At 42.2% G+C, this 25,760-nt stretch overlaps 1 protein-coding gene across 1 annotated transcript in view; it reads right to left on the bottom strand.

The window, feature by feature from the left end:
- Positions 1 to 25,760, bottom strand: part of TGFB2 (transforming growth factor beta 2) — a 65,704-nt gene that overhangs the window by 4,182 nt on the left and 35,762 nt on the right. The window contains exons 2-6 of the mRNA XM_062605991.1: positions 19,321 to 19,484; positions 4,588 to 4,720; positions 4,366 to 4,476; positions 1,900 to 2,074; positions 1,181 to 1,334 (exon numbers count right to left, since the gene is read on the bottom strand). Coding sequence (XP_062461975.1) covers positions 1,181 to 1,334; positions 1,900 to 2,074; positions 4,366 to 4,476; positions 4,588 to 4,720; positions 19,321 to 19,484 — 737 coding nt within the window. The remainder of the gene's footprint in view (positions 1 to 1,180; positions 1,335 to 1,899; positions 2,075 to 4,365; positions 4,477 to 4,587; positions 4,721 to 19,320; positions 19,485 to 25,760) is intronic.

Genomic DNA, 25,760 nt, shown 5'->3' with positions numbered 1-25,760 from the left:
CAACACAACATTTGCAGCTTAGAGAGACAGAAGATCTGTTCAGGACAGCAACACTAACTACTTTATTAAGCAACTTCTGACTCCTTGGGCAACTATCCAAACCACGTATTTGTGACCATGACAGTTATTCTTCCTCTTTCCTTTAAAAACAAGTGCTGCTCCAAAATGTGTGCACTACTATTCCACATCAGCACGGAAACATACTTAATTTACACCTCTGCCTGCTGACATTGCTAATAGTACAATGCCACAGCCACTGACAGCTACAAAAGATATCTATACCCGAGTCTGTAAGCTCAGGATGAACATGCTATCATAGCTTTATAGCACAACGGGAAAACAAACTGCCCCTTGGACACGAAGAGTTCTCCCTGCTGGCTGACTTTCATCTGGTGTTTTAAGGGAGGCTCGAAAAAGGAAGACATCATTCTTAATGTGGACCTGAGGGTGAAATTCTTGCTTTATGACAACTGTGGTGTGTACGTCTGCCTCTTGCATTTACTGTCTAAACTTCCTTATTGACAGTTGAGAGAAAAAAGCACTTCTCAGCAGAGTACTACTCATCCTAAGGTAGTTGGCTAAAATACCACATCTAATCCCTAAAATAAGAAGTCCCATTTCAGATGACTATGACAGCATCTCAGATACAAGGTTCCTCCTTTGCATATAGGTTTGCAAAGTACAAAAATGAATGTGCATTTTGGAGTAAAAAAAGTCCATCTATCAGTACATTTTTATGAAATTCAACTGAAGGTCATAGTAGGTGGTAACCAGGTAGTGTGACTCAGCCCTTTTGTTACTCTAATAATGCTTCCCTCAGTGTCTTTGCTGACCAAACTTACTGTGTCATCTTCCACTCATTCTCCATCATGAAAGCTCCCTTCTCAGGCAGCCTCCTAAAGCTACAGCAACCTCATGCTCCCCAGAAGCATCCAATCCATCTGCATGTTGTATCAATGAATACATTAAGAACACAAAAACTCAAGGCCAATACATTCCTACTGCTTCAACGCTAGCTTGAGGTCATCTGAAGTCACTCTAAAGGGCCACGTTTCATCATCCTTGGCTGCTGATGCAATAAATACAAGCTTTGGGCACTGGTGTTGATGTCAGTCCCAGAAACATAGTTCACCCTGCAGTTATAAAATAGAAGCTAAAATACAGAAAAAATATTACTTACTCTGCTGTGCTGAGTATCTGAACTCCATAAATACGGGCAGGCTCCTGCACAGAAATTAGCATGATATCCTTTAGGTTCATGAATCCATTTCCAGCCAAGATCCCTCTTGAAGTCAATATAAAGTGGGCGCAGACAGCAATTATCCTGCACGTTCCTGGGAAATAAAACACAGACAAACACATCAGTCATAACAAAGACAACACAGGGAATAAAGATAATCCACTTGCTTGCTCTCTGAATGATGCTTTGCAGGCAGGCAGGTAGGTCTGAGTCCCAGGAACTCACAAACAAATCACAAAAACAGTAGCTTATGTAACTGAAATTGAATGCTTAGACATGGCAGGACTTGTTTATACAGACATAGCTAATGGTTTCCCTGGAGAACCAGTGTTTTTCTCCAGGACCTACTGAGTGGCCTCTTTTAAGTAGGTGAGCAGAACAGAGGTGATAATTTGGCTGTCATTATGGGGCTGATGAGTTTGGGAATCATCCCAGATAGAACTCAGCTTCTGCTTTCTAAGGCCACAACCTTCCCCATCTGCCACTGTCTGACTGGAGACTGCTGGGCAGATACTTGCTGCACATAGACCCCGTGAGTCCACAATGAGGATGCAAGCTCTGTATACATGCCAACCGTAAAGAAACATTATAAGCAACAGCATTACACCTCACAGACTGGTACTACTGAGTAAGTATATGGAATATAGTTGCATAGTTACCTAAAACAATAGGCAGCATCTAGAGCACGCTTCTTCCGCCGACTGGGCTGTTGCGACTCAAGTCTGTAGGAGGGTAATAACATTAGCAGAAGATGTGGGGTCTTCCCACTGTATTTTTTCCTATTGGACTTTAAAGCTTTCACATCACCACTGGAATATGTGTAGTCATCAATACCTTCAAAAAATACATTTTGGTGATAAACATTGTGTTGCTTTTTCTTCACAAATTAAATAAACCATCTCTTAAAAAAAAAGTCTCTCAGAAATGCTGGCATCAGCATGTTCACTGGGCAAGTGGGGGTAAAATTCAACCCAAGATCCCTAAGATATTCACAGTTCTCATGTTATCTATTGTTCAGCCCTCCCACATTTGGTTAGCCATTTAATGGCCTTTCAGCACATTTACCAGAACTGTTGAAATGAGTAACAGATTATTTCAATCACTGCATCTGCATTGCTTAGTTTCAAATGGCCCAAAGCAATGATGCTTGTGCAACTTCACTTAGGGCAATATTCCCATCTTTTTAACAGCTATGCACCCTTGAAAACCTTGTAACACCATTAAAGCTGCTCTGGATACTTCACCTGCATTTCCCATTGCTCAGTTCCGTCCATCAGTTTTCTCAATCTCACTTGTAAATTCCCTGTCTCCTATTGCCAGGTTATATAAATGTGCTAATTTTCCCCAGAAAGTTATTCTAGCCCCTTCGTTTGTATGGGTATGGCAAGAACATTGATCAAAATATTTCTTCTTAAAGTGTCAGTGCATGACCTCACATTTTGTATTTTCTCTTGAAACACTAACTGCCTTACTAGCTTCTTGAACATGGCAATAGCACAGGCAAAAGCTCACAGCTCACGTTATGCCTGTTGTTAAGACCCTTTTGAAAATTAATCTCCTAAACCAGATGTTATTTAAAAAGATACACTTTTGATTTTGTAACTTTTGCAATTACAGTGACTAAATAATACTAAAAAGTTTTTAAATACACATGATGGCTTTAATCATACATTCATGTATTTACTTAAGAGAAAAATTCCAATACAGTGAAACAATGGCTAGAAAAGCTTAATACTTGATGAATAATATAGCCAAATCATTGGAAAACAAATGAACCAAATCATGATATACTTAATGAGAACTGCATAAACAGAATTTGGGTTCTAATATTGCCGTAGTTTTATATGTACTGGTGGATGGTTAACTACAGCATGGTCAATTAAATAACATTTTCCTTTTGAAACTGAAAATTTAATGGCTTAAAAACACAAGGGAGCTTATGTGAACTTGATATATTTACTCTATATCACCTTGTCTGCTGTCCATAAGAAGCACTTATAACCATAACCCTAACCACACACTGTTTACTTTTTAATGCCCACTCAATCCAATTTTTTTACCAAGCTGTCGGCATAAAAATATACTGTGTATAACTAACATACCGATATCTTGCAATAAATTCTACACACCAATATAGATATATAGAGATAATCGATATTAACTAACGTAGTTCTGTTGACTTCACCTGAAAATCAGACTTCCACTACTGGAAGTAGGAGCACACAGACAGGCATACCATTGCTGTTTCTTCAACCTCACAATGCAGTAGAATGGCAGTAGAACAGTGCAGGACATTTATACACGTCTAGAACCTACTGTTCAGCTCTTCCCAAAGTGACTGATGCCATTGCTCGGAGTAATTTAAAATATTACTTCTATGATCAGAGAAAAGCCCAAACCAACAAATCCAAGAGCAGCTACAGATAGTGGGAGAGCTGCAAGTACATATGCAGGTACTCACAAAGACTGTGACCCCCTATACTCAGTAAGGACAAAGGAGGGTGCTTTGTAAACAAAGCAGCCAGCTGCTGCCCTACCTGTACTTCGGAAACTTGCCACACAAGGAGTACTATTTAACACTCAAATTCACTCAATTGCGTTTAACACTCAAATTAACACCTAACTCTCACACAGCTATCTACTGCAAGCAGTTACATGAGTGCTAAACACCATCCTAACTCTACTTTCCAGCAACAGCCTTCTGTCCTAAGCTTGAACCACTACAGTGCTAGGATGGACAGCAGTCAAAGTGTTTATCTTGAAAGGATTCAGCAAGTTTTCTCATGACTAGCCAACAGCGGATTGTCTACTGTGTAACAGCCTTCCCCTACACCCCACAGTGCATCTGGTGTGCATGCTGCAAACTGTAACACAGACACTTAAGGACATAGAAGATGCATTCATGGAAGGCGATGGCTTATTCATGCCACCTGGTTTTGGAATAGTTCAGTTGCTGGTTTTACCCTTGTGCCTTCAATGCCATTTCCTACCAGCTGAGAATCCAAATTCTCAAATGAACAAGTTTTCAACCAGCTGAATGCTATATGGAAAGGCAGTAATGGCTGTTTCCCTCCTCATTAGTAAGTACCACAACATTTTAAAAAAGTTTTTTTTTCTTTCATTACCTGCAAATCTTGCTTCAAGCTCCTCACTTTTATTTGGGATGATATAATTATTGGAAGGCACGAAGGTGCAGCATGGACAATGTAAGCTAATCTTAAATCCAAGGTTCCTGTCTGCAAAACATAAAAGTAAGTTGCTTTTTTAGATATGGAATGACCCTGAAATACTGCTGAGTTAATGGAGGAGCAGTTAGGGCAGGAGTGAAGGCAAAGAGCACTTGTCACCTCTGTGATGCAGCCATTCGTGTACAGCCTCAGTGACATCAAAAGACAACCATTCTCCTTCAGCTCTTGTTTTAACTACTTTGCTGTCAATGTAGCGCTGTCCTGGTGATGATAATTCTTTAGATTTTAGAACCTGCAAGAAACAACAAATATGATGGCCTATGGGTTAACATTTACCTGATTTTTATTAAAATGGACTACCCACATTATAAAATAGCAGAAGAAACTATTACAGCTCAAACCTCTATGGAACAGATGTACATTTGGGCACATTTTCAGAAAGAATTTTCTTAGGGTGAATGGGGAAAGGTAAGTGATATAAAAACACCCTAATGAAATCAGCTTATGCTCCCGAGCAAACATTCCACCACATTCCTTTCTTAGAGAAACCACATAGAAAGACTGCCACAAAAACTTGCCCTGCAACATCAGTGGTCAAGAGATCATAGTAAGTGGAACATCAGAAGAGGCTATTTTACCTTCTTCAGTAATAGCATAGTATCACGTGCTAAAGTGAAGCCTGTACAATGTATCTGTACTCTGAAGATACTGATCACCCGTAGCTCATCTGTATGGCATTGCTTTACTCATGCTCCCAGCCTTCCTTCTGATTCAGGTACTAGTCATACAGTAAACAGATGAAAACTTATTGTCCGTCCAGGCAACCTGGGGGTGTGCAGGGCCAGCCTGGCGTGAACTGTGGCCACACATGGGTTTGTACAACAAGGTGATGCTGCTTTTATCCAAACACTGATGCCAGCTGTATTTGTGTCAAGTTTCAGCCAAGCTTCCTACTGACCATACAGTAAAATAAATATCTGTGCAAAAGGAACCCAAGACACAGCACTGTGAGCCTAGAATTTCATATGCCCACAGTCCTCCCCTATCTGAACAATACACCGAGTGCCTTCACACATACAGGCATAGCCTGCTACTATTTACCCTAACTCTAGGACAAAACCAACCAGGCTGCCGGCTGCTAACAGGTTTCTGTTTTCCTGGTTATCATTATGTTGACAGTTTTGTGATGCAGGAGGCTGGAATGCCATGCAACATTAAGTCACCTCCGATCAAGATACCATACGATAACATCACTTTGTTAACTTCTGGCATGCCAGATGTTCAACTTCATATATTGGTTTGGGATCTTCCTCTCTTCAGCCATTCAAATCCATCTCCAAATGAGTAACTGACAATGTCTCATTGTTTCCTTCTGTTTTCTCAGCCCAGACCAATCTCATATCTAGCAAATGCTGGTGGAATAAAACAATGGTGAAACTGTGTAATACATGTAAAGAAAAATATTTCAAAAGAGGTGTGAAATTATGTCATCATGATAAAATTAGGCTTTTCATAATTAAGCAGAAAAGCAGACTTGAAAATGCCAGATTTTGTCCAACATGTAAAGTCTCCTTGTTTCTTTCAGCGGAGTGCCGGACCTCCCAAAGGCCAACAGTGCAGCTCCCACAATATTTGTCATATGAGAACAACAGCAGCATGGCAAGCTCTCTGACTTCTTTCTGATCAACACATAGCAAAAAGAGATGAGATGATGTTGGTCCAAATCCAAAAAAAGTACTAAGTGCCCCTAGTAGGCGATGCTGAGTTCTCCAGTAGAAACTGAGGGCACGCAAACGCTGAACACTGGGACTTCTTTTTATGAGGCAGCCTTCAAACAAAGTGTTTGAACAACTGTTTACAGAGCGTCTGGCAGCAGCGAGGGGACTACCATTGCTCAGAAGTGCCAGAGGGATGAGAGAATCAGTAATCAATGCTGGGAAAGTCCCACTGAAGTACAAATATAACTCTGCCTTCCCTTTGGTCTTTATCAGGTCAACTCGAGTGTTTCTGAGGATGTAATGCAGCTGTCATTATGCAAAGATGTGTTGGGGAGTGGAGGGGTGTGAGGCAAATGGGACACAAGAACTTGGCTTATTTCTCTTCCTTTCTGCACAGTCATATCTTTCCAAAGACTCCAGAAACTGCATACCTCAGTTCTGGAAGTGATCTAAGGATCTAAAAGCAAATAATGTGACAAAAGCAATCTCCTGATGTTAACTATAACTGGTCTAAGATATGTTCTGAAGACTCAGCTGTGCCTTGGTATCCACAATAAAATGTCTTTATCCCAATCCCACAGCCACCAAAAGACAAAGTCAAGGGCTGGCAGTGTATACCTTGCATGAAAGGCATTTGTAAATGTACAAGAAATCACCACTGCAAATATCCAGTGGTACAAAGAACATTCATCCTCACTGAAGAACAGAATGACAAGAGAAGTATTTGCAGTTTTCTCAACTGTAGGACACTGTGGATTGAAAGATCTTGACATTATCCATACTGTGGTATCTATGATATCTGAAAGTAAGGCTTTTCTTCATGTCGTTATGCTGCATGTTCAGGAAGAAAATTATGAGGAATGAGGCTGTTAAGTGTGATGAATGCCATACATAACGAAATTAGCACCTCTGCTTCAATCTCTCCTGGGCTAAGTATCTTTACGGTATTAGGGCAATGTACTATCTTAACAACTTGATTGCATGTAAGCAAGAATGATCTAGAGTCACCACTTCTAACTTCTTTTTCTGTTACGTTGCTTCACGTGTAGAAAGCTAATGGATGATAAAATCCTATGCTGGATCCTCACAGATTACTGTTTCCCACAAAACAACCTGACGAAGGACTCTTCACTTTTTTTCCTAGACTCAATTATGTGTTTCCATCCACACTGAAGCAACTGCACTCTACACTGTGCTAAACAAAGAGTCCTCTTTGTAGGAACCCATCATAATTTTTTATAGCTACAATAGTTCTTCAAGTGAGTCTTCCAGAAACTATTACATGAGATAAGCCTTTCTGGGTTGTTCTGCCATTTCCCCCTGTTGATTTGCATCTTTGCCCTTTGCACGACATTTCTGGTCTTAACTTCCCCATCAGCAACATACGTTTTTCTTTGAATAAACCCTCAAGCATATATTCCCACTGAAAAAACTTCTCTTCCGGTATTTCCAATACTTTCTTTCTACTAGATCAAATAGTTGCAAAAAAAAAAAACAAACCAAAGAAGAAAAGCCTTTTCTGTGCCTTGCAGCTTTCGTGCTTGAAAGCTTGTCTACTTCTTCCAACTTCACTAATTGGTCTTAGAAGAGATATTACCTTTATCTATAAACATTGCTTTGCCTTCCTATAAACACTGCCTTACCTTTATGCTTAGCCCATTGTAACCACATCAAACACTGTTATCAGAAATGTTGATGAACAACTTGTACCTCCAGGAGCGAAATGAAGCTTAAAAGGTCTTTGTGCAAGAGTTTTCAGCACACTAAAATATTAACTGAAGACGGGGGGGGGAACCCACAACCACAGGGGAGAAGGAAGATTGAGCTAAACTTCCCCTTTAATCCCCTCTCATTTCCTTCTGGCACCTTATCCATACGCTCCCCCTTAAAGAGGCGAAAATTTTTGGTGTACATATGGCTCATGATGTGGATGGCTAGGGCTTTTGGGGTGGGGAGAGTACCAACACCATCTACATGTAGATATGACAGCTTCAATCACTTGTTTGAGTGGAAGGTAACACACACAGCCTCATCTCACTCACTTCTGAGTGACACATTTAAATACCTGAATGCAAAAGTAGCTGACGATGCACAACTGCACGTGTGAGTGAATGCTCAAGATCAACAAACTCAGAACTGTGGCTGTGCAACATCTATCTGAACATGGGGATGATCTTCAAGGTACACGCGTTTATTTGGTCTCACTTTCAACATAATCCAACACTGCCTTTTCTAATAAAGGATTACACAGGGAACGTATGCATATGATCACATGTGGGAATGAGCTGAATAAACGTGCAAGTGTTACCACAAGGTTATCCAGCAGACTTCTAGCCCAGTAAGCAGAGTGATTTTCATTCAGTAGTGACAATTTAAATTGTAAGAACAATTTGGTTTTGTCTACCCTCTTTTTTTTACAGGATTCCTCCCTTTCACAGGAAATCAAATAGCTAAAATGCTTGTTAATCGCTTCTTGACAAAGTACCTTATACAGTTAAGACCTGCCTTCTAGATATCTTCTTCTATGGCTACTACATATCGCCCCTTCATCAATTAATCTTCTACCTTCTAAGCAACCCTTGGGGAAAAATCTCAGAAATAGCCACGAAAATCCCCTAGATATCACACACATGCACTTACTGTCAGCATGTAGCATCAAGGAAAACCAAGCACAAGAACAGACAACACAGTTAATTGCAGAACAGGGCTCACAAAGCACCCAGATGCAAACAAAGCATTGCTCTTGCTTGTATAGCTACACATGTTGAGGAAGCCCAGCCGGGGACCTCTGTGATGACAGCGCTCACATGCCACCGTCATGAGGCCTGCCAGATTTCTGGTATTGTATAAATCCGACAGAAATCTGCTCTTCACTGGTTCTGCAAAGGCGTTCTCTTCCCTCTGAAGAGGGACACCCTCTGCTGCCAGCAGGGATCTGTCTCTGCTCCTTCTTGCCCGTTAGAGGAGGCCAGACCAGGACGCTATCTTGGGAGCATATCCCAGATCACCGCGACCAGGGCATTCAGCAGTGGAAAGCTTTGGTGTTGTCACAAACTGGTTTCAGGAGAATGACAAGTTGAGTCTCCAGAAAATACTGGTCTTTAAATTACTTCTGCCACTTGCTATGCTTATTTTTCAGATCAACTGGAGAGCATTAACTCATAATAAGTATCAAGTAGCTGAATCTTCATTAAAATACCAGAGGATTAAATTGTTTATCCATATGTACACATTTACATTCTCAAGTAACACAGTTCTGTACATAAAATAAAGCACAAGAATTGTCCTCATTTGTATTTTATAAACTGTAAAGTACCCAGAGAACACTATATAATTCATGATAACAAACAAAGCAGAATGTTTGCAAAAGTAGCAGAAACACAGCTCCTTTAAAAAATGGGCCGTATCAGAGGCTGATATAAGCAGAGCAGCTGCATTTGGTGTCACTGTAATTATACTGGTTCAAAACAAACCCCAAAACCCTCCAAACCCCAAGACTCTGTTAATAGAAACATAATTATTTTGCTCAAATTTTCCTTTGCCTACACCCCTTCTCAAATATATAGAGGCAGCTACAGCAGCGGATAACTGAATGAACACATCAGTGTATGTATTCTAGATAATAAACACAGAGAGCAGACACCAGAACAGGCTGTTTTCATGACTCATGACACACCTAAAAGGAAAAAAAACCTGAAAGACACACTGGTTCTTTCAAATAACTAGAGCTCCAGAACAGCAACTTGCTCAGTTTATTTCAGATTCGATAGTCTGGTCAGTAAGTACTTCTGGTCTTCTATAGCTACCACAATCGGATACAGAAGAACAGAATTGGCTAATAAATTCATCAGCTCCCCAGCAAGCAAGCAAGCAAGCAAACAAAAAAACAACTGAGTGTGGTTCAGCAGTGATGGCACACAGGCTGATGCATCAATGACATAGATCAGCTGCAGCCAAGAACACCCTAGGGCACATCAAAGGCCAAGCTTTAGCAACAACAAGGGCATTTTATAGCTGGGTTTGAGAATTACAGTTGCCAACTGTTAGGAAATACTTTGGGTGACTTAGAGTTTCTTAAAACAAGTTGATGAACTTTCAAAACATAGTAAGATCATATGGCCACTTAAAAAAACCTGTCCTGTCTGCTGCATTGCCTTGGAACTTGGGAGGGTCACTGCTGTCAGTCAGTGTGGGTTCTGCAACCACTGAATAGCAGTAAATATGACATTATCTTGTAAAAACCTGCGATTAATCGGTTTTTCCTTTCCATGCATTCTGATCTCCTCCCTCCAGATGCTGCTGGCTCCCTGGTAACTTCCTTCCTTCCCTTCTCTTCTCTGACATGTCAGACTCCTGTGATGTTATTGAGTGTTACAGCATCTCGGCAGGCTCACCAATCTTTCTCCTACTTATCAGTCATTATCCATGGTTTCCATTGGAATTTCAAGCTCCTTTTAAAGTAATGGAAATAACCTGACATGTAAGCTCAAAGTAAGCACAAACAATGAAATGCAGTGGTATATGATGTGCTAATGCTGGTTAACATCAGAGTAGAGGTTAAGTACAGCTATCATGGCTGAAAACTGCTGTTGAGGGGAACCTGAACTAGAAGAAACCTTCAGGGGACTCCAGCCTAACCATCTGCAGTGGAATAACCACAAGCAGCCACTTGAGGTTTCCAAATTCTTATGTACTATTCACCCCACTGAAAGATTCACTCACTGCCTGGTTCTAGATTACAAGTGTTTCCTCAGACAGCTCGCAGAGATTTCATCCAGGCCTTTCTGAAGCTTCAGGTTAAAAAAAGACCATGCTAATTCCCAGTCCTTTCTCACTTCCTGGTTGAGCTTGATGTCTTCGATCCTATCTTGGACACAAGGATAAGTAAACCCTTAATTCTGTTGTAAATCTCTCCAGTTTCTTACTCATTATATGTGGAAACATACATTATAAATCGCAAAGGCTCTATATTATACCTTCTGCCAGGTAACTAGGAATCTACTGGCTATCAAAATCTTAGCTGCTTTCTTATCACCACTAATGCAAGAGACTAAGTGCAAAAATCTCGGTGCAAATTTCTAAGCTCTTCTTGTAACCACTTCTGCAAAAGAGTAATTCAGATTCTGCCTTCAGTGCTATGGAGTTAAAAGGGCTTTACAGCTCCCCTGCTTATCAATGGAAGTCTTTCCATTACTTGCAAAGGTCTCTGAATAAGGCTCAAACTGAGGGCAGAATCTTTAGAGACTAGTATATGAGATGCAGAGCTCCTGCCAAAATACAAAGGTATGGAGTACTTGCCAAAGCTTTAAAAAAACCCCATAGCTCTCTGATCCATCTGCTCAGAACTTGCCAGACACGTTCTTCATGCAAACTTGCAAATAAAAAGAACATATTGCACACATAACCCAACCCGTTTTATATCTGGATGGGCTACAGCTGCAGCAGGATTCTCTTACAGTGTTGGCCGCTACTCACTTAAAGGTAAAAGAAGGTGAAGTGCAATGGGGGATAAAGAGATGAGCAGCTAAAGCAGGTCAGAAAGGGAGGGGAAGTCAAGGATGTCATGGAAGTGCTGTGACTGACTCATTGCATTGCCCTGTGGTAAGGGGATGAGCTCTGGGGAGAGAACAGATCCTGAGAAGGGATTTCCCCTCCATTTGTTCCCCCAGCAGGGCCTTCCTCCTGCCACTGAAGATACATGTGCAGTGTAAGTTGGGGATACAGCCCTGAGGCCATTCAGCCTGATTTATGCTTAAGCAAGCAGGAAGACTCTGCACTGTATAAGCAGTAAACAAGAACGGAGAGTCTGGGGTCCTTCTCCTGGAAGATTCAGAAATATTGAGTGCAATTTCCTGCTGTTTAGGAGATTTTAAGATAGCTCCAAAGAAAGATTTTATATAAAATGAAGCAAAACAAAACAAAAAATCCTGTAAACTTATCTAGCATTTAGCTTTAACTTGCCAGAGGCACATTGTGTTTTATTAAAATATCAACAAAGAGGAGCCAAAGTCAACAAAAACAGAGTGGGTTCTCCTGTCTTCCAGCCAAATCCCCCAGATCCTGCAGGATACTCCTGTGTTCATCTTCCCTCCTCTTCCTCAGTTCTGTCCCTGACAGCCATATCTCATACTCACATGCATTTACTGCAACACTTTGGCATGAAATTTTCTGTTACCTGAATATTTGGACTTTTCTTACATGCTGTTTTCTTCCCCAGGTGACCCCTCTGTATTCCCTTTCTCTTGCCTGCATTGCTCTCCGTAAGTCGTGATTCAACTTGTGGCTTTTTTCCCCACCAGTCTGACTTTCAGCACATCGGGAATGCCTGCTCCTGTACCTTTAAGATTTCATTCTTGAAGAGCATCCAGCCTTCCTGGACCCCTCTGTCCATCAGTACTGTTTCCCAAGGGACTCTCTCAACCAGCACCTTAAACAGGCCAAAGTCATCCCTCCAGAAGGGCAAGGTAGCAGTTTTGCTGACCTTCTTCCTGACCTCATTTCAGTCATTCCTGATCGCTTTGCCCAAGACTGCCTCCAACCATCACGTCACTGACCTGTCCTTCTCTGTTCGCGAACACCAAATCCAGCCACGCATCTCCCCTAGCTGGCTCACTCACCAGCTGGGTTAGGGAGTTATCTTCCACACCCTCCAAGAACCTCCTGGACTGTTTCCTCTCTGTGGTGTTGTACTTCCAGCAGACATCTGGTAGGTTGAAGCCCTCCATGAGAACAAGGGCAAGCGATTGTGAAACTTCTCCCAGTTGTCTGAGGAATGCTTCATCTGTAGCTTCATCCTGGTTGGGTGGTCTATAACAGACTCCTACCAGGATATCTGCTTGGTTGGCCTTTCCCCTGATCTTCACCCACAAAACATTCAACCTTCTCACAACATGAAATTCCAGGCAGTTGATGCAACCCCACCACCTATTTTTCCTTGCCTATCCCTTCTGAAGAGCCTGTAAGCCATCCATTGAAGCACTCCAATCATGAGAATCATCCCACCATGTTTCTGTGATGATGATCATGTCATGATTTCCCTGCTGCACAATGGCTTCCAGCTCCTCCTCTTTGTTGCCCATGCTGTGGGCATTGGTACAGACACATTTAAGCTGGCCTGTGGATCTGGCGTCCAACAGTGACATGCCATCTCCTGGCTCATTTTCCCAATGCATAATGTATACACACTGCAAATAGCAATAAATCTATCAGCTCAGTGCCCCAGATTTCTATGCACAGCAGCACTGAGTTGGGAGTATGCACTGGCTCATGCCACTAGCTAACAGGGATATTGTATAGTTCTTTAAGTCATCTTCAATAACTGCTCTGTTCCTGGCAAGTGGTAGTTGCATCCGAGATAAGCTCTCAAATCGCAGTGAATATGACACAGCGATAAATACTTCCCCTTGTGCACGCTCACAGATTATTTGCCAAAGTACTGCACACATGGTTTCCAGCATACTGACTTTTTCTGGTAGGGAATACAGTATTTCAGCCCCCAAAAAAGGGTTCTAGAACAAGGACAAAGCAGCAATTTGATTAAATACACTGCAAATTGACTTCCTGTGGTCCTGATCTGCTGCTGAGGAGGCCAGGGAAGGAGAAGGAAGTTGGTAGAATAGAAAGTTATCAGGCCCACACTTTATACTGAGTTTGGTACTTCAAAGAGCACTGTACCGTACATCTGTCATTTAACATAACCTTGTAACCTTTCAGATCCCAAGAGTCTGGCTTCAGGACAGCAATACATGAATTGTGAGATCCAAATATACTCCTTTAGATGTGGGTCAGAGTGATGGCAGTCGATTAAAATCAAATGCCCCAGGTGATATCTGTAATACAGACTTCCTGCGCCAGCTTGCAGCCACAAATCCTGCTTCCTGCTATTTTTTTCCATGGCATTAGAGACAGCACTTTTTTGGCAAGGAAAGAGAGCAAGGCCCCTCTGTTCCGGATTATATGGAGATCAGTCTAGAGTAGCTCTGCTGCAGTCAGTGTAAATTGCCTCAGATTTGCACCGCGGAGATTTGGCCCACATCTATAGTAGCTCGCTCTAAACGTATTCCCTAACTGAAAAACAAGACAAAACACTGTCTGAATTGAAAGTATTTGAACAACCGACTGTGGTTTAAATTTAAATCTGACTCATAATGGGGTAATATGTTCCACAGCATCTTCCTGCTCATACCTCCAAGTAGCGAGAGAGGCCCTTAAAGAAACGGGGGTTACCACTGTCTGTAAAGTAGACGGTTCTTCCTAGACCCTGAGCAAGCTCCATAGGAGCCCACAGCATGGATCAGGCCCCTTCTCAACATAGCAAGACCAAAGGTCTGCTCCTGCTTGCTCCAAATTCTTCACTGCAATCCAATGTGCCCCAACCTGGCACCAACTGCTTGCTCCAAAACTGCACTCTACTACGTTCTGTGACACATGCCCCTGACCCACAGCCTCTCAGGGACCCACACCCACAGCAGCCTCTGACAACGATCAAAACCAGCACCTCTGTTGCATGACGTTTTATGATGTGTTAACGAAACACGGCACCGCTTCCGTAAGCGGTAATGATTACTTGTTATTGCTTGACCGTCTACATAGCAAAACTACCTTAAAAAAAGATACCACAATGCTCTCTGAACGATGGCTTTTTGCCCTGTGAAGGTTTCCACTCATCCAGCTTTGTGGTGGCGCCTATTTATTTTTTTGAATGTTTATTCATAAAAGACAAGCTTTTCTTTTTTTTTAAGGGTGCAGGGACTTTATTCATAAATACAGAAGCACCTTAATAGAAGAAACATGTGACGAAGGCTTCAAAGCAGGCAAGAAAACTGATGAACAAAGACATTCCCATAACAACTGAGCTTTACCTGATCAAACTCCAATAAAGCCTGCATTTGGCATAAATCTTTAAAAACATAGCAAAGGCCACCAGAGGATGCTAAAACTTGTTTATTTAATATTATCCTCCTCCCTTCCCCAAAAATAGTTTATCCTTTTAATATTTTCTGAAGTCCTGGTGCACCGAGTGAACCTGGCGCAGTAGAAAGATAGGAGGAGAAACGTGGGAGAGCGCTCTCAGCATTGCTTCCTTCCTTTCTTCCCTCCAGCTTCCCACTCTCCAATGTGCTGATGATCAGCATCACCACCAGCAGATAACCCTCACTTTCAGGCAGAAGAAACAACAAGAAAGATAGTGCCTTTAGAGGATTTAATTCTTTGTGGCTTCACTTATCCACAGCCAAGAAGAGACAGAGGTTTTTATATGAGCCTTATAGAAAAAACTTAATTTCGACCTCTGTGAGATTTATTATTTTCCATCCTAAAACTACTTAGTATGTGCACTGTGCTTCCCATCTGTGCAGGAACACACAGGATTGCTTAAATACCAAGAGAAGTATTCTGGGTGAAAACAGACATTAAAGCAACTATTTCTGCTCTCAGATATTACCACTTGTCCACTGGTGACAGACTCATCCAGGGCACCTTCATGAGAATTAATCTCCAGGACCCACTGTTTGGAGAAACCTGGGGGGCAGGAAGACCTGGCAAACAGATCCAACAGTCACTCATTCCCAGCATGAATATGATGGGGTGCTCCCTGCTCCAATCCTGCCTCTGATGTAAGAATAGGGCCCTGCTGCACTCGGGGACGGGTGTGAGGGGCCATGGCCCTGGCCTGCCATTCCAAGCAGCCCCAGACTGCTTTCCCGGAGTCAGTGCAAACAAGGGCTGCAGGAAAACACAAAGTCCTTTTCTGATGTGGTTTGGAAAAGGGAGCCAAGTATAGCCTGAGGAAAGCTCAGCTGAAAAGGTGCAGTCTTGTAGTTCTTTTTTTTTACTTTAAGGGGTAGATCTGCAAGGTCAGAGGACCACACAAAGAAAGAATCAGGAGAAGAAACAAAATATTTATGTTCTGCTTGCTTATTTTTTCCATTTACCCTGCACATCTGTCTCTGGCTGTTCCTAAAATAGCCCTTCAGAATAATACCATCCCTTCTGCACCAACGGTATACATACCACTACTGAACTGCCACGGGACTAAATCTGAGAGCTCTTGGGGAGCAGTCAGGAGATGTGCATGTGTTCAGGGATGGTTGCTTTTCTACAAACCACAAAAAGAAGGCTTCTGCCCCTCTCTTCCTGCTTGACTAAGAAAGATGAGGGGACAGGGGAAAAAGCATTCCCTGAAACTACAGGTATCAGAGGAATTTCCAAAACCCTCATCAAAAGGATCTCCTCAACAAAGCAAAACACCAGGCAACCCGAAACTTGAAAAACTCCCTAATAATTAATTAAGCGTTGCTTATACAGGACAAAACCCCACATTGTTCCTTCTGGGCACAACAGCCCTGGCAAACCCTGCATGTATCTCACAAGACAGGATGTAGTGCTTACGCATGGAGGAGTGGTTGTTGCACATGCCAACTCCACAAGTAAACTCCTCTGCAAGACACACTCGCCATGCATGGCTCTTCATGCTGGAAGCAAAGATATCTAGAGTGAGTCTTCAACCCTTACAGAATGTATTTGCCTCTCCCACTTCCACTGAAAAGAACATCTTCCTCATTCTCCCCTTTTACCAGCAACATTTGTATCTTCTTCCACTGCTAGACACCCCTATCTGCACTATAAACACGTAATTACACAGCCCGGAAGCTTGTCTAGCGTCACTGCGACACTAACGCCTGCTACCCATCTTTCCTCACCTTCAGCTCCTTAGATTTTCTTCTTTCGAATCTCTAAAATTCATTACTAAGTTTTAGGATGCTTTCTATAACACTGTCCTACATCATAAAATATCTCAAGTTGGAAGGGAATAATAAGGACTGTGGGTCCTTCCTCTTCAATTTCTCCCTGCTTTTGCTTTTCCTGTTAAACACTGCATGTGTTGTGATGGAGATTAGCTGCAGCAGTATTTAGGAACTCAGTATTTAGAGATCAGATGCTCCAGCAGTAGAGCTGCTGGCAATAAACCCGTGCACTTCAGACTGGCCATCACAGAGCTATTCTGCCTCTGTACAAGGTTTTGGAGAAAGCTGCATACAAGATTGCAAGAAACAAGTATTCCCCAAAGCAGGGAGGAAAATAACCACCAGAAGAAGGCTTACAGGAGCTTGTAAGAAGTAAAGTAGAGAGAGGAACTAACAGGCAGCTTTTATCATTTTAATAGGTGCTCTGCAAGGGAAATGCTTCAGAGACAACTTGCCTCTCTACAGCAAAGTAACATGTCCAAAGTATGCCTGGCACAAACACACACTGAGTGCTCGCTGCCTTTGGCTTGCCTGTTGCTTGGCGGAGAAAAGAGCTAATCCTACAAAAACCTGCACTCATTACTCACCTCACACTTCACTCGGCATACCCCACCCAGCCTAAAAAAGAAACTGCCTTACTCAGAGCTATATATTTATCCAAAGACCTGAGTACCTGCCCTGGATGCAGGTGTCAGTCACTTCCATGGGCACAGGCTTGCTGGAGGCAGGCTCTCCCAAATAAACTCCAGCTGTTTCCCATCACAATGTGAAATCCCAGCCAAGCAAAGTCCCCTTCTTCTCCACCTCTGCTGAACCCTTTGTGTCCCATGTTCCTCAAACAAGGAACGGAGATGAATCGACCTCAGGCAACCACAGCTGTACTCCTGGCTAACAGGTCTCAAAAGCAGAACAACAGAAAGCCCGGAGATGCCATCAACTCCTTTTAGGATGTCTGAACAATAAGGTCAAGCCAGAACATGTAATCATTTCAGCAGGCTGGTGTGGCAGTGTCACAGGACTCTGTTATATATAGATGACACCAGTGACTCTCATTAAAGACTCTTAGCTTTCTCTTTTAACAAATGACACGTTATTTATGCAACTTTTCTACCAGCCTGGTCTTGGGCAGGAAGGCATCCAGGTTGCAGTCATGAAACCAAGCACCCAGTAACCACTTGCGGACCTGAACAACATTCAACTGGGAATCACACTTCTCCTACATATAAACAATGTCTAACCAGTCCTTTCCTGCTGTCATCCTCTAAGGCTGGCTTACACGGACACTTCAGCAAGAATATGAAACCAAATTCCCCCTCTGCACCAAGTCTGGCTTGTGCCTGACCAGACCAGGCAGGAAAAGGTGAACATTGAAAGTGAGGGAGAAGACTAACTCAAAGTTGCACCCACTGGATCTGAACCTGATTCTACAGTCAAATCCAGGACAGTGCTCAGGCATAGCTAATGAGGGCAGCAAGAAAAGAGCCATAGAGGGGTTCAGTACACTTTTACAAGGTGGTATTCTATCTGGCACGGGTTTCTGGAACAGTCTGGGGTGTTGAACAAGTCCCGGGTTGCTGGAACAACTGTGAGTTTTACTCCATATAAAACTGCTGGGAGCTGAGCTGTGTTTCTCAGCAAAGTGAACTATGCTTTAGATGAAATATGCTCTAGATAGTAACTGCACAAATACACAGGCTCTCTGTGAGTGACTTTAATGGATTTAAAGTCTTTAAAGACTAAATGACATTAATGTTATCAACAGGAGTGAGAAAGTCACGGGGTCATTTTCTTCCTCATGCCTCAATCCTTGCATTGTCCACTCACTTTCCTCAACCCCTGGGTTATCATACACAAGCCAGGTCTGAAACTCCTAAGCGTTGAAACTCAATTATTAACAGTGCCATTTATACAAGGAATGGTTAACAGGCTTCTCCTGAACACAAGCCAGAGAATGGAATTTGACTTCCATTTAAACTACAGTACAGGCCAGGTGCTGGGAGACAGAGATCCAGGGAATTATTTATTTGATGCCTTGTTCTGTCCTTTATCTATGATGAAACTATGGAGTCCTGAGGCATAACTGCAAGGAGTTTGTACATTTCAGCTTCATACGATTTTGAATAAAGTCCTTTCTAGGAAAAGCAAGGGAAATTGAAACCAGCCTTCAAGTGTTCAAGGCCACGGTGGCAGGGGCTTTGAGCAAAGTGGTCTAGTGGAAGGCATCCCTGTCCATGGCAGGGGGTTGGAACTGCATGATCTTAAGGTCCTTTCCAACCCAAACCATTCTGTGATTCTATGACATAATAGGCTACTTTGAAAAGATGGGACTCAGCTGCTTCTCCCAGTGGCTTGCTCCTCCAGCTAGATGGGTACAGGGTGGGTTTGCTACAGAAAGACAGGGAGCTCATGTGTGTGAGGTGCCAACCTACCTGGTACAGCTCTATCCGCTGCTCTGAGACCCGTGCCTTTGAGTTCTGCAGGCGGAAGACCCTGAACTCAGCCTTCACCAAGTTGGAGGCATTCTTCTCCATCGCCGAGACGTCAAATCTGACTATTCGGAAGTAAAGGCTGTAATAGCTCGGTGGGATGGCATCTGCAAGAAAGCAGTATGATTTTAGTTTTTTATTTTATGATAATATACACTGTTCCTTCAAACTGAAATACAAGACAGCCTCAGTAAGGGAAATATCTGTAGCACGATTCAGTTTCCAATGGACAATTTAATACTATTAACAATTTAATATAAAAAAAACAACCCCACATGTGTTTGATTATAGGAATACCATATTAAAAGAGATTAACAACTATTTCCAACTGTGTATTCAGGTCATGTGTTTAAAACTCCTGTCTTTCAACATAGCATTGGAAAATCCCAGATGCTTATGAATTGGGAAAAATCACAGGAGTTGGCATATGGCAAATGCCTTCAGACTTGCACAGACTTCACAGGGATTTTCAAAGACAACAAGTAACAGCAACTCATCTGATCTGTGTGTTCTTTGAAAACCATTTCCCCCCAGAATATGGAGCATAAATTTGCCAGCTTCAGATTTTTTTCATATTTAGCTATTAAAGGATTTTACTGGAACAAAATATTCATTCTGATTAAGGTGACAAAGGCAGGAAAAGAAGAAATAAAGGGAGGGAAGAGGCAAGCAGACGCTAGACATTATGGCTTTAAACTGAAAGAGGGTACATTTAGATTTGATATTAGGAAGAAGTTCTTTACTGTGAGGGTGGTGAGGCCCTGGCACAGGGTGCCCAGAGAAGCTGTGGCTGCCCCATCCCTGGCAGTGCTCAAGGCCAGGTTGGACAGGGCTTGGAGCAACCTGCTCTAGTGGAAAGTGTCCCTGCCTGCAGCAGGAGCTTGGGACTGTATGAGCTTTAAGGTCCTTTTCAACCCAAACCATTCTGTGATTCCACTATTATAAACTTGATTACATGGATCTTCACCACTTGGAAGCAGTAAAAGCCATAAACATAAACCCCCTCACCATTTATCAGGAGGAAAGCAGAAAAAAGCAGTTAGAAAAATGGACCCAAATATCCCATAACAGTGCTGAACATATCAGTTTCAAAACTGTCTTCTTCCTCCTTTCCAGCTGGAAAACCCTGACTGAGGCTAAGCAGCAAAGCCCTTCTGCACAACACAGGTTACCTGAAGGGTTCAGGAATCTGAGGCCATTCCACGTCATGCTGGCCAGCAACACGAAAAGAAACCTCTTCTCTTACAGTGTGAAAACTGAAGTGGGTAACAGAAAAGAGGAAAACTGTATTTGGGGAGTGGGGAGGGGAATTTTCTCTGAGGAAGTGAAGCTCACAGGCCTCCCTGGGGCCACGCCAGCAGCAGGACTCCAGATCATAATTACAAAACATGAAGGCTTCCCACATTATGGCAAGATTTGTCATGCAGTAGCAGGAGACGACAGCCTCATGTTAGGGAGGTGAGCAGTTCTGAGACCATGAAAGTCCCATGTGAGTCACCTGCTCTGCTGCCTCCCTTGGCTACCCAGGCCATTAATCCAGACAGCTATCAATTGAATAAAATGCATTCTTCTGGAAGATAACCTAATTCTTAATAGATATAATACCCACACTTTATCAATGCTATGTAAAGAAATGGGGGAAGCTGGGTACAGTTCATTTACCTTTATTTCCAAATAGGAACAATTAAAGTAATAAATCCTTAATAATATTTAACCATCTCAATAAATTATTAATAACTTAAAGAACTTCTTCCAAGTATTTAATGTTTCTAGACTGGCTGCTATTACCAGAACTTCTGAGCAACACAGGGATCCCAGCTATTCAAGGCTACACCAGTCACAGTTACACATTCAATAAAGGATTTGTTGGAGCTGTTTGAATAATTCTAAGTTTAAATTGACTACAGAATAAATACCAAGTATGAGGCAGTCACACAAGAAATAAAGCAAAGTTTCTGCCTTCACAAACTTCACAGACATGCTGCCTCTACATAACTGAGCCAAACTCTATCTCTTAAATAATCAGAGGTAAAAACTCCTGAAAATAATCCTAGCGATGAGAAAATCTTTGACAATAAAGAAGTAATCTTGGCCTTGACTGAATATGTGTTAGAAATGACAGATTACAAGCTCTCAAAATACTTAAAGAAGTCCTCTCTTCCAAAAGCAGACCCTCAGGATGGTCAAATGGGTAAGAGATACAAATATGAACAGGAAGTGCAGGGTTCCTTAAGATCCCATTTAATTAAAGAAGCAAAAAAAGTTCTCAAATTTTCATATCTGCAGTGCTTGAGAATAAACCCCAAAGCATCATGATCAGTATTCTCACCTACCAAGCTTATTGGCAGAAAACTGCTACAGTCTTACAATAAAAAGAAAAATGGATGCAAATTACCCCACACCAAACTGTTCCTCTCTCCCATGAGCAACACATTAGTGCTGGTCTCTCTAAAAATACCAAATGAAGGTCTTCTGAGAAAAGCTTAACTTTATGCAAGGATGATCTTAATTTCAATACACTTTGCTAATTCTTATAAAAGCTACTTGCTTCATTTAAGAGGAATAATCTCTTCAATTTATTTTTATGCCATAGGAAACTCTAAGACTCCTACCTGCTTTTCAGCCAAACCTAATTCTACTGGGAATACAATTTGGCATAATAACAGGTATATATAGGATTGATGCTTCCAGGATGAGTTCTAGATTGTCCTTCCCTGTCATTTATTTGAGGCATCAACCTATCATTTCATTCCCTGTGGACAAGTCAAACTAGCAGCCAGCTGCTTGCCCTGGCTCACACAAACCCTGTCCATCTTGACTTTATTTCAGATTGAAAAGTCATGTCTAACTGTCAGTTTGATTTCTATTCAGCTTCTTACTTATTTCTAGAACTTTCTTGTGCTGTATTTGTAGTCTTTCTTTTCAGTTTCTATATTTTAGATGACATATATTACAAACCTGTGAATAGGTATCAAAACAGATTCTCCTGAACCGTTCTCTCTTTCATGTATCAATAATATAGACAGAGAAGGAATACTCTCGTAGTGTGCATGATTTAGTTTCAGTATGTGCATTTGTATATGCAATGATCAAATATTTACCTTCCACTGGAAGGCAGGTATGGGATACCCACCATGAATAAGAATGAGTTCTTGTCTTATAGAAGCTTCATCTCTCTCTTTAAAATAACTTTGTAACTTGCAGAAACCCACATAGAAATTTGGGTTCTTTATTTGATCATTCATGACAGTATCCATGAGGAGTCAATTCAGGAAAAAGCATTATTTATGGACAGCTTAAAAACCTAAGGGTTTTTTACTAATCAGAACCCTTCCTTTGAAAAAGAATGGCTGACTGAAGAATTGGGGGTTATGTGAAAATTAATCAACATTAAGACCGAGAATTGATACTTGCAACTCTCCTTAAGTGAATGGGAAGAACTCTATGGAGTCTACAAGCATTTAGATTAGCCTTTAAGTGATCTCAGATGCTGCCATTTATCTCTCTTTTGTGACTCCACCTTAACCTGACAGTTCGATCAATTCAGACTCAGTTGGAGACCTCTGGACTCCCCTCTGGTTTTGGCCCAGTGACTCCAGTGGATGCCAGGATGATGCCAAGTCAGTCTGCAAACACAGTTACCCTGCTGCAGATTAGGCTCCTAAATATTCCTTGAACTATTATCATTAATGAGTGGAATTAAGTCAATATGTTCCCTGTAGCTAGAAAAACAGAGATTCCTTTTGTTTTGGAGAGAGGGAATAGTAAACGCAATGAAAGACTCCGCTTTTATCACCTTTAAATTATTCATTGATTCAACCCTCGGAAAACTGAAGACTTCCAGCTGTAATAATCATCAGCACAATCATCACAGTACAGTTGAGACAAGAGTTATAAAACACAGTTGGAGGGTGAAGGCATCATCCCTCCCCCTCCCTTTAGCCTGCTGAATACCAAGCATCACAAGTTTGGGGTTTTATTCTTTTTGGTTTGGGGTTTTCTTTGTTGTTGGAGTTTCTTTGGGTGTTTTCTTTTGGTGTTTTTTGGGGGGGAGTGGTGGTGTTGGGGTCTTTTTCCCTTCAATGACCTGAAACTTCAGCAGCTGCTTCACACAGGACAGTCCACATTAACAGGTTAACGCATATTCTGGCATATAAGTGTTTTAAGTGCATAAGGACACTGTGGTTTCTGTGTTTCCTACTTACTTTGTTCAGCATCTTCTAAGTTTCCGTGCCAGCAACTAGGACAGAAAGCAGTCCTGCTCTGGCAGACCAGAAAACCACTGATGGGAGAGGTGCAGGAGACCTATCCCCAAATACTGAAGGGTCTGCAGTACTGCTCCAGGTTGGAGCATTGTCAGCAGGACAGACTGAACACATCCTCTGACTGACTGCCCAAAACAGCACACAGACCCCCAGGCAATGCGGCTACGAGGAGAGCAAGATGCAGTCAAGCTCCCTTAAACTAAAAGTGGGAATGGAAGGAGTTTGTTTCCTGCTGGAGCTATTCCCCAAATCAGGAATCTCCTGCGCAAAAGGAATGACGCCTCTGCCTTCCACAGTTGTGTTTGCTGAACTAAGCCCTGCACCCTGCATTTCCCTCGCAAGTACTGCGTGTACTGACATTTCAGGAGAAACAAAACACTCTGACACAGCTCTGCTGAGAGTTGGGCTTTCATTCTGGCAAGGAAAAGGACCTCAATTCAATTGTATCCAAAGGAGGCTTCCCCCACCCCCACCCCCCCCCCTTAAATTTTCATTTCTGCTATTGAAACAACAACAACAAAATCAATTACATGCACAGCCCAAGTCAGGAAATGTAAACAACTTCTCTTTTCTTGTTGGAAGAGGCCAGACAGGCCGACTTCACACATACACCCACACAGGAAAGGCTGAGAGCTTCAATCTAATCCTTCCATCAAGGGCTTGTAATAAATGCTCCAAAGATTTATTTTTATTCTCTTTTTTGTTTATTAAACTTTGGAGGGTTTCTTTTCCTTTTTTCTTTTCTTCCTGGTGCTTTGCCCATTCTTTATTAGAGCAGCTACAAAACATGGAGTGCCCTTTTCTTCTCGCCCTCTTTTTTTTGCCCTCCTCATCCTTCTAACTGCAGTACATGAATGACCATGTAGTAGGCTTTGAAGCAGCACATGCAAATATTTACAAGAGTAACTTGGTTGCTATTAAATGCAGTTGTTATGCTTTCCATGCTCTGGCAAGCTTCCCTAACCCCTCTAACTATTAGGACTATTTAGGCTGTTTAGATTTCAGCTGATAGCAAATCCTACAATTCTTCTTGTAACAAGCAGTATAACGTGACAGTGTTTCCCTCCGTGAATTTTACTCTCTGCTCAACAGAGAGCTGCCTTTAAGGACAAGGTAAGGGAAGCAGTACGAGCAAGACTGCTGGAAGGATGGACAGCTTGTCAGCTGTAACAGCACATCATTCCAGCGGGACTGCATCGTTCCTGTCAGGCACACTCGGGTCACAAATTCTCCCCTCTTTTCCAGGGAAAGTCTCTCCAAGAAATTAGAAACTTGTTTAAAGCATCTGGGCTCCCAAAGCCCACGGATAATTACTTTGCTCACCCTTCCTGACCCTGATGTGGCTGCAGAATCCTGCTGCAAACTGCCTCTCTGCAATGAAATGGGATATGCAAATACAGTGGACCAAATTACAGAGGCCTACAGCTTATATTTGTGAACTGGGATTGGTCCTCAGAGGTAAATCAGTTGTACATCAACTTTCCATTAGCTCTGAAACTCTATCCTGCTGTGGCATTATGAGCATATCCATTAAACACTTGTGCTGCTCTCTGCTCAGAGATCACTTCCAGCCTCTTGCTGCAAGGCTTCAAAGTCAGGCAGTACAAAAGCAACGTAAGAGCCTTGCTCCAAATATACTCCAGTTCTTACCTACAAAGCTGCCAATGAGCTATTACTTTCACTTGTCATCAACTATTTGCTATTGAGGAGGGACACTGCATTGAATGTCAGAAAGGCCCAGTGGCTCTGGAGCAGCTCTTCTTGCAGAACAAGGCGTGCATGCACCTACAGCACAATTTAAGACATGATACCTGTTACTACACATGGCTTTGGTGGAAAACCCACGCCAGAAACTGGCAGCTAGGAATCTTCCACTGAATAATCCCTGGATACATAATGCATCCATGCAAAAGGTGTTCACAACTGTGTGAACCATGTGTAGGTGGTTCACAATTCCACATTCCCTGGTAACTTCAATCTTGGCATTTACTGCACGTGGATATGCTGACACTTAACAAGAGGAACAGGCATACATAAAGGAAGACAGAGCTTTCTTAATCAGAAAAATGGACAGAAAGAGAACAGGCTGGGGACCCAGTTGCTGCAATGACCCTTCTG

Source organism: Pezoporus occidentalis, unplaced genomic scaffold, assembly GCF_034315485.1.
Source record: "Pezoporus occidentalis ecotype Australia unplaced genomic scaffold, CSIRO_AGI_Poc_V1 ctg93, whole genome shotgun sequence".
Classification (NCBI taxonomy): Eukaryota; Metazoa; Chordata; class Aves; order Psittaciformes; family Psittacidae; genus Pezoporus; species Pezoporus occidentalis.
Note: the sequence above shows the minus strand (reverse complement) of the source record. Positions and strands in the feature narration are given on the sequence as shown.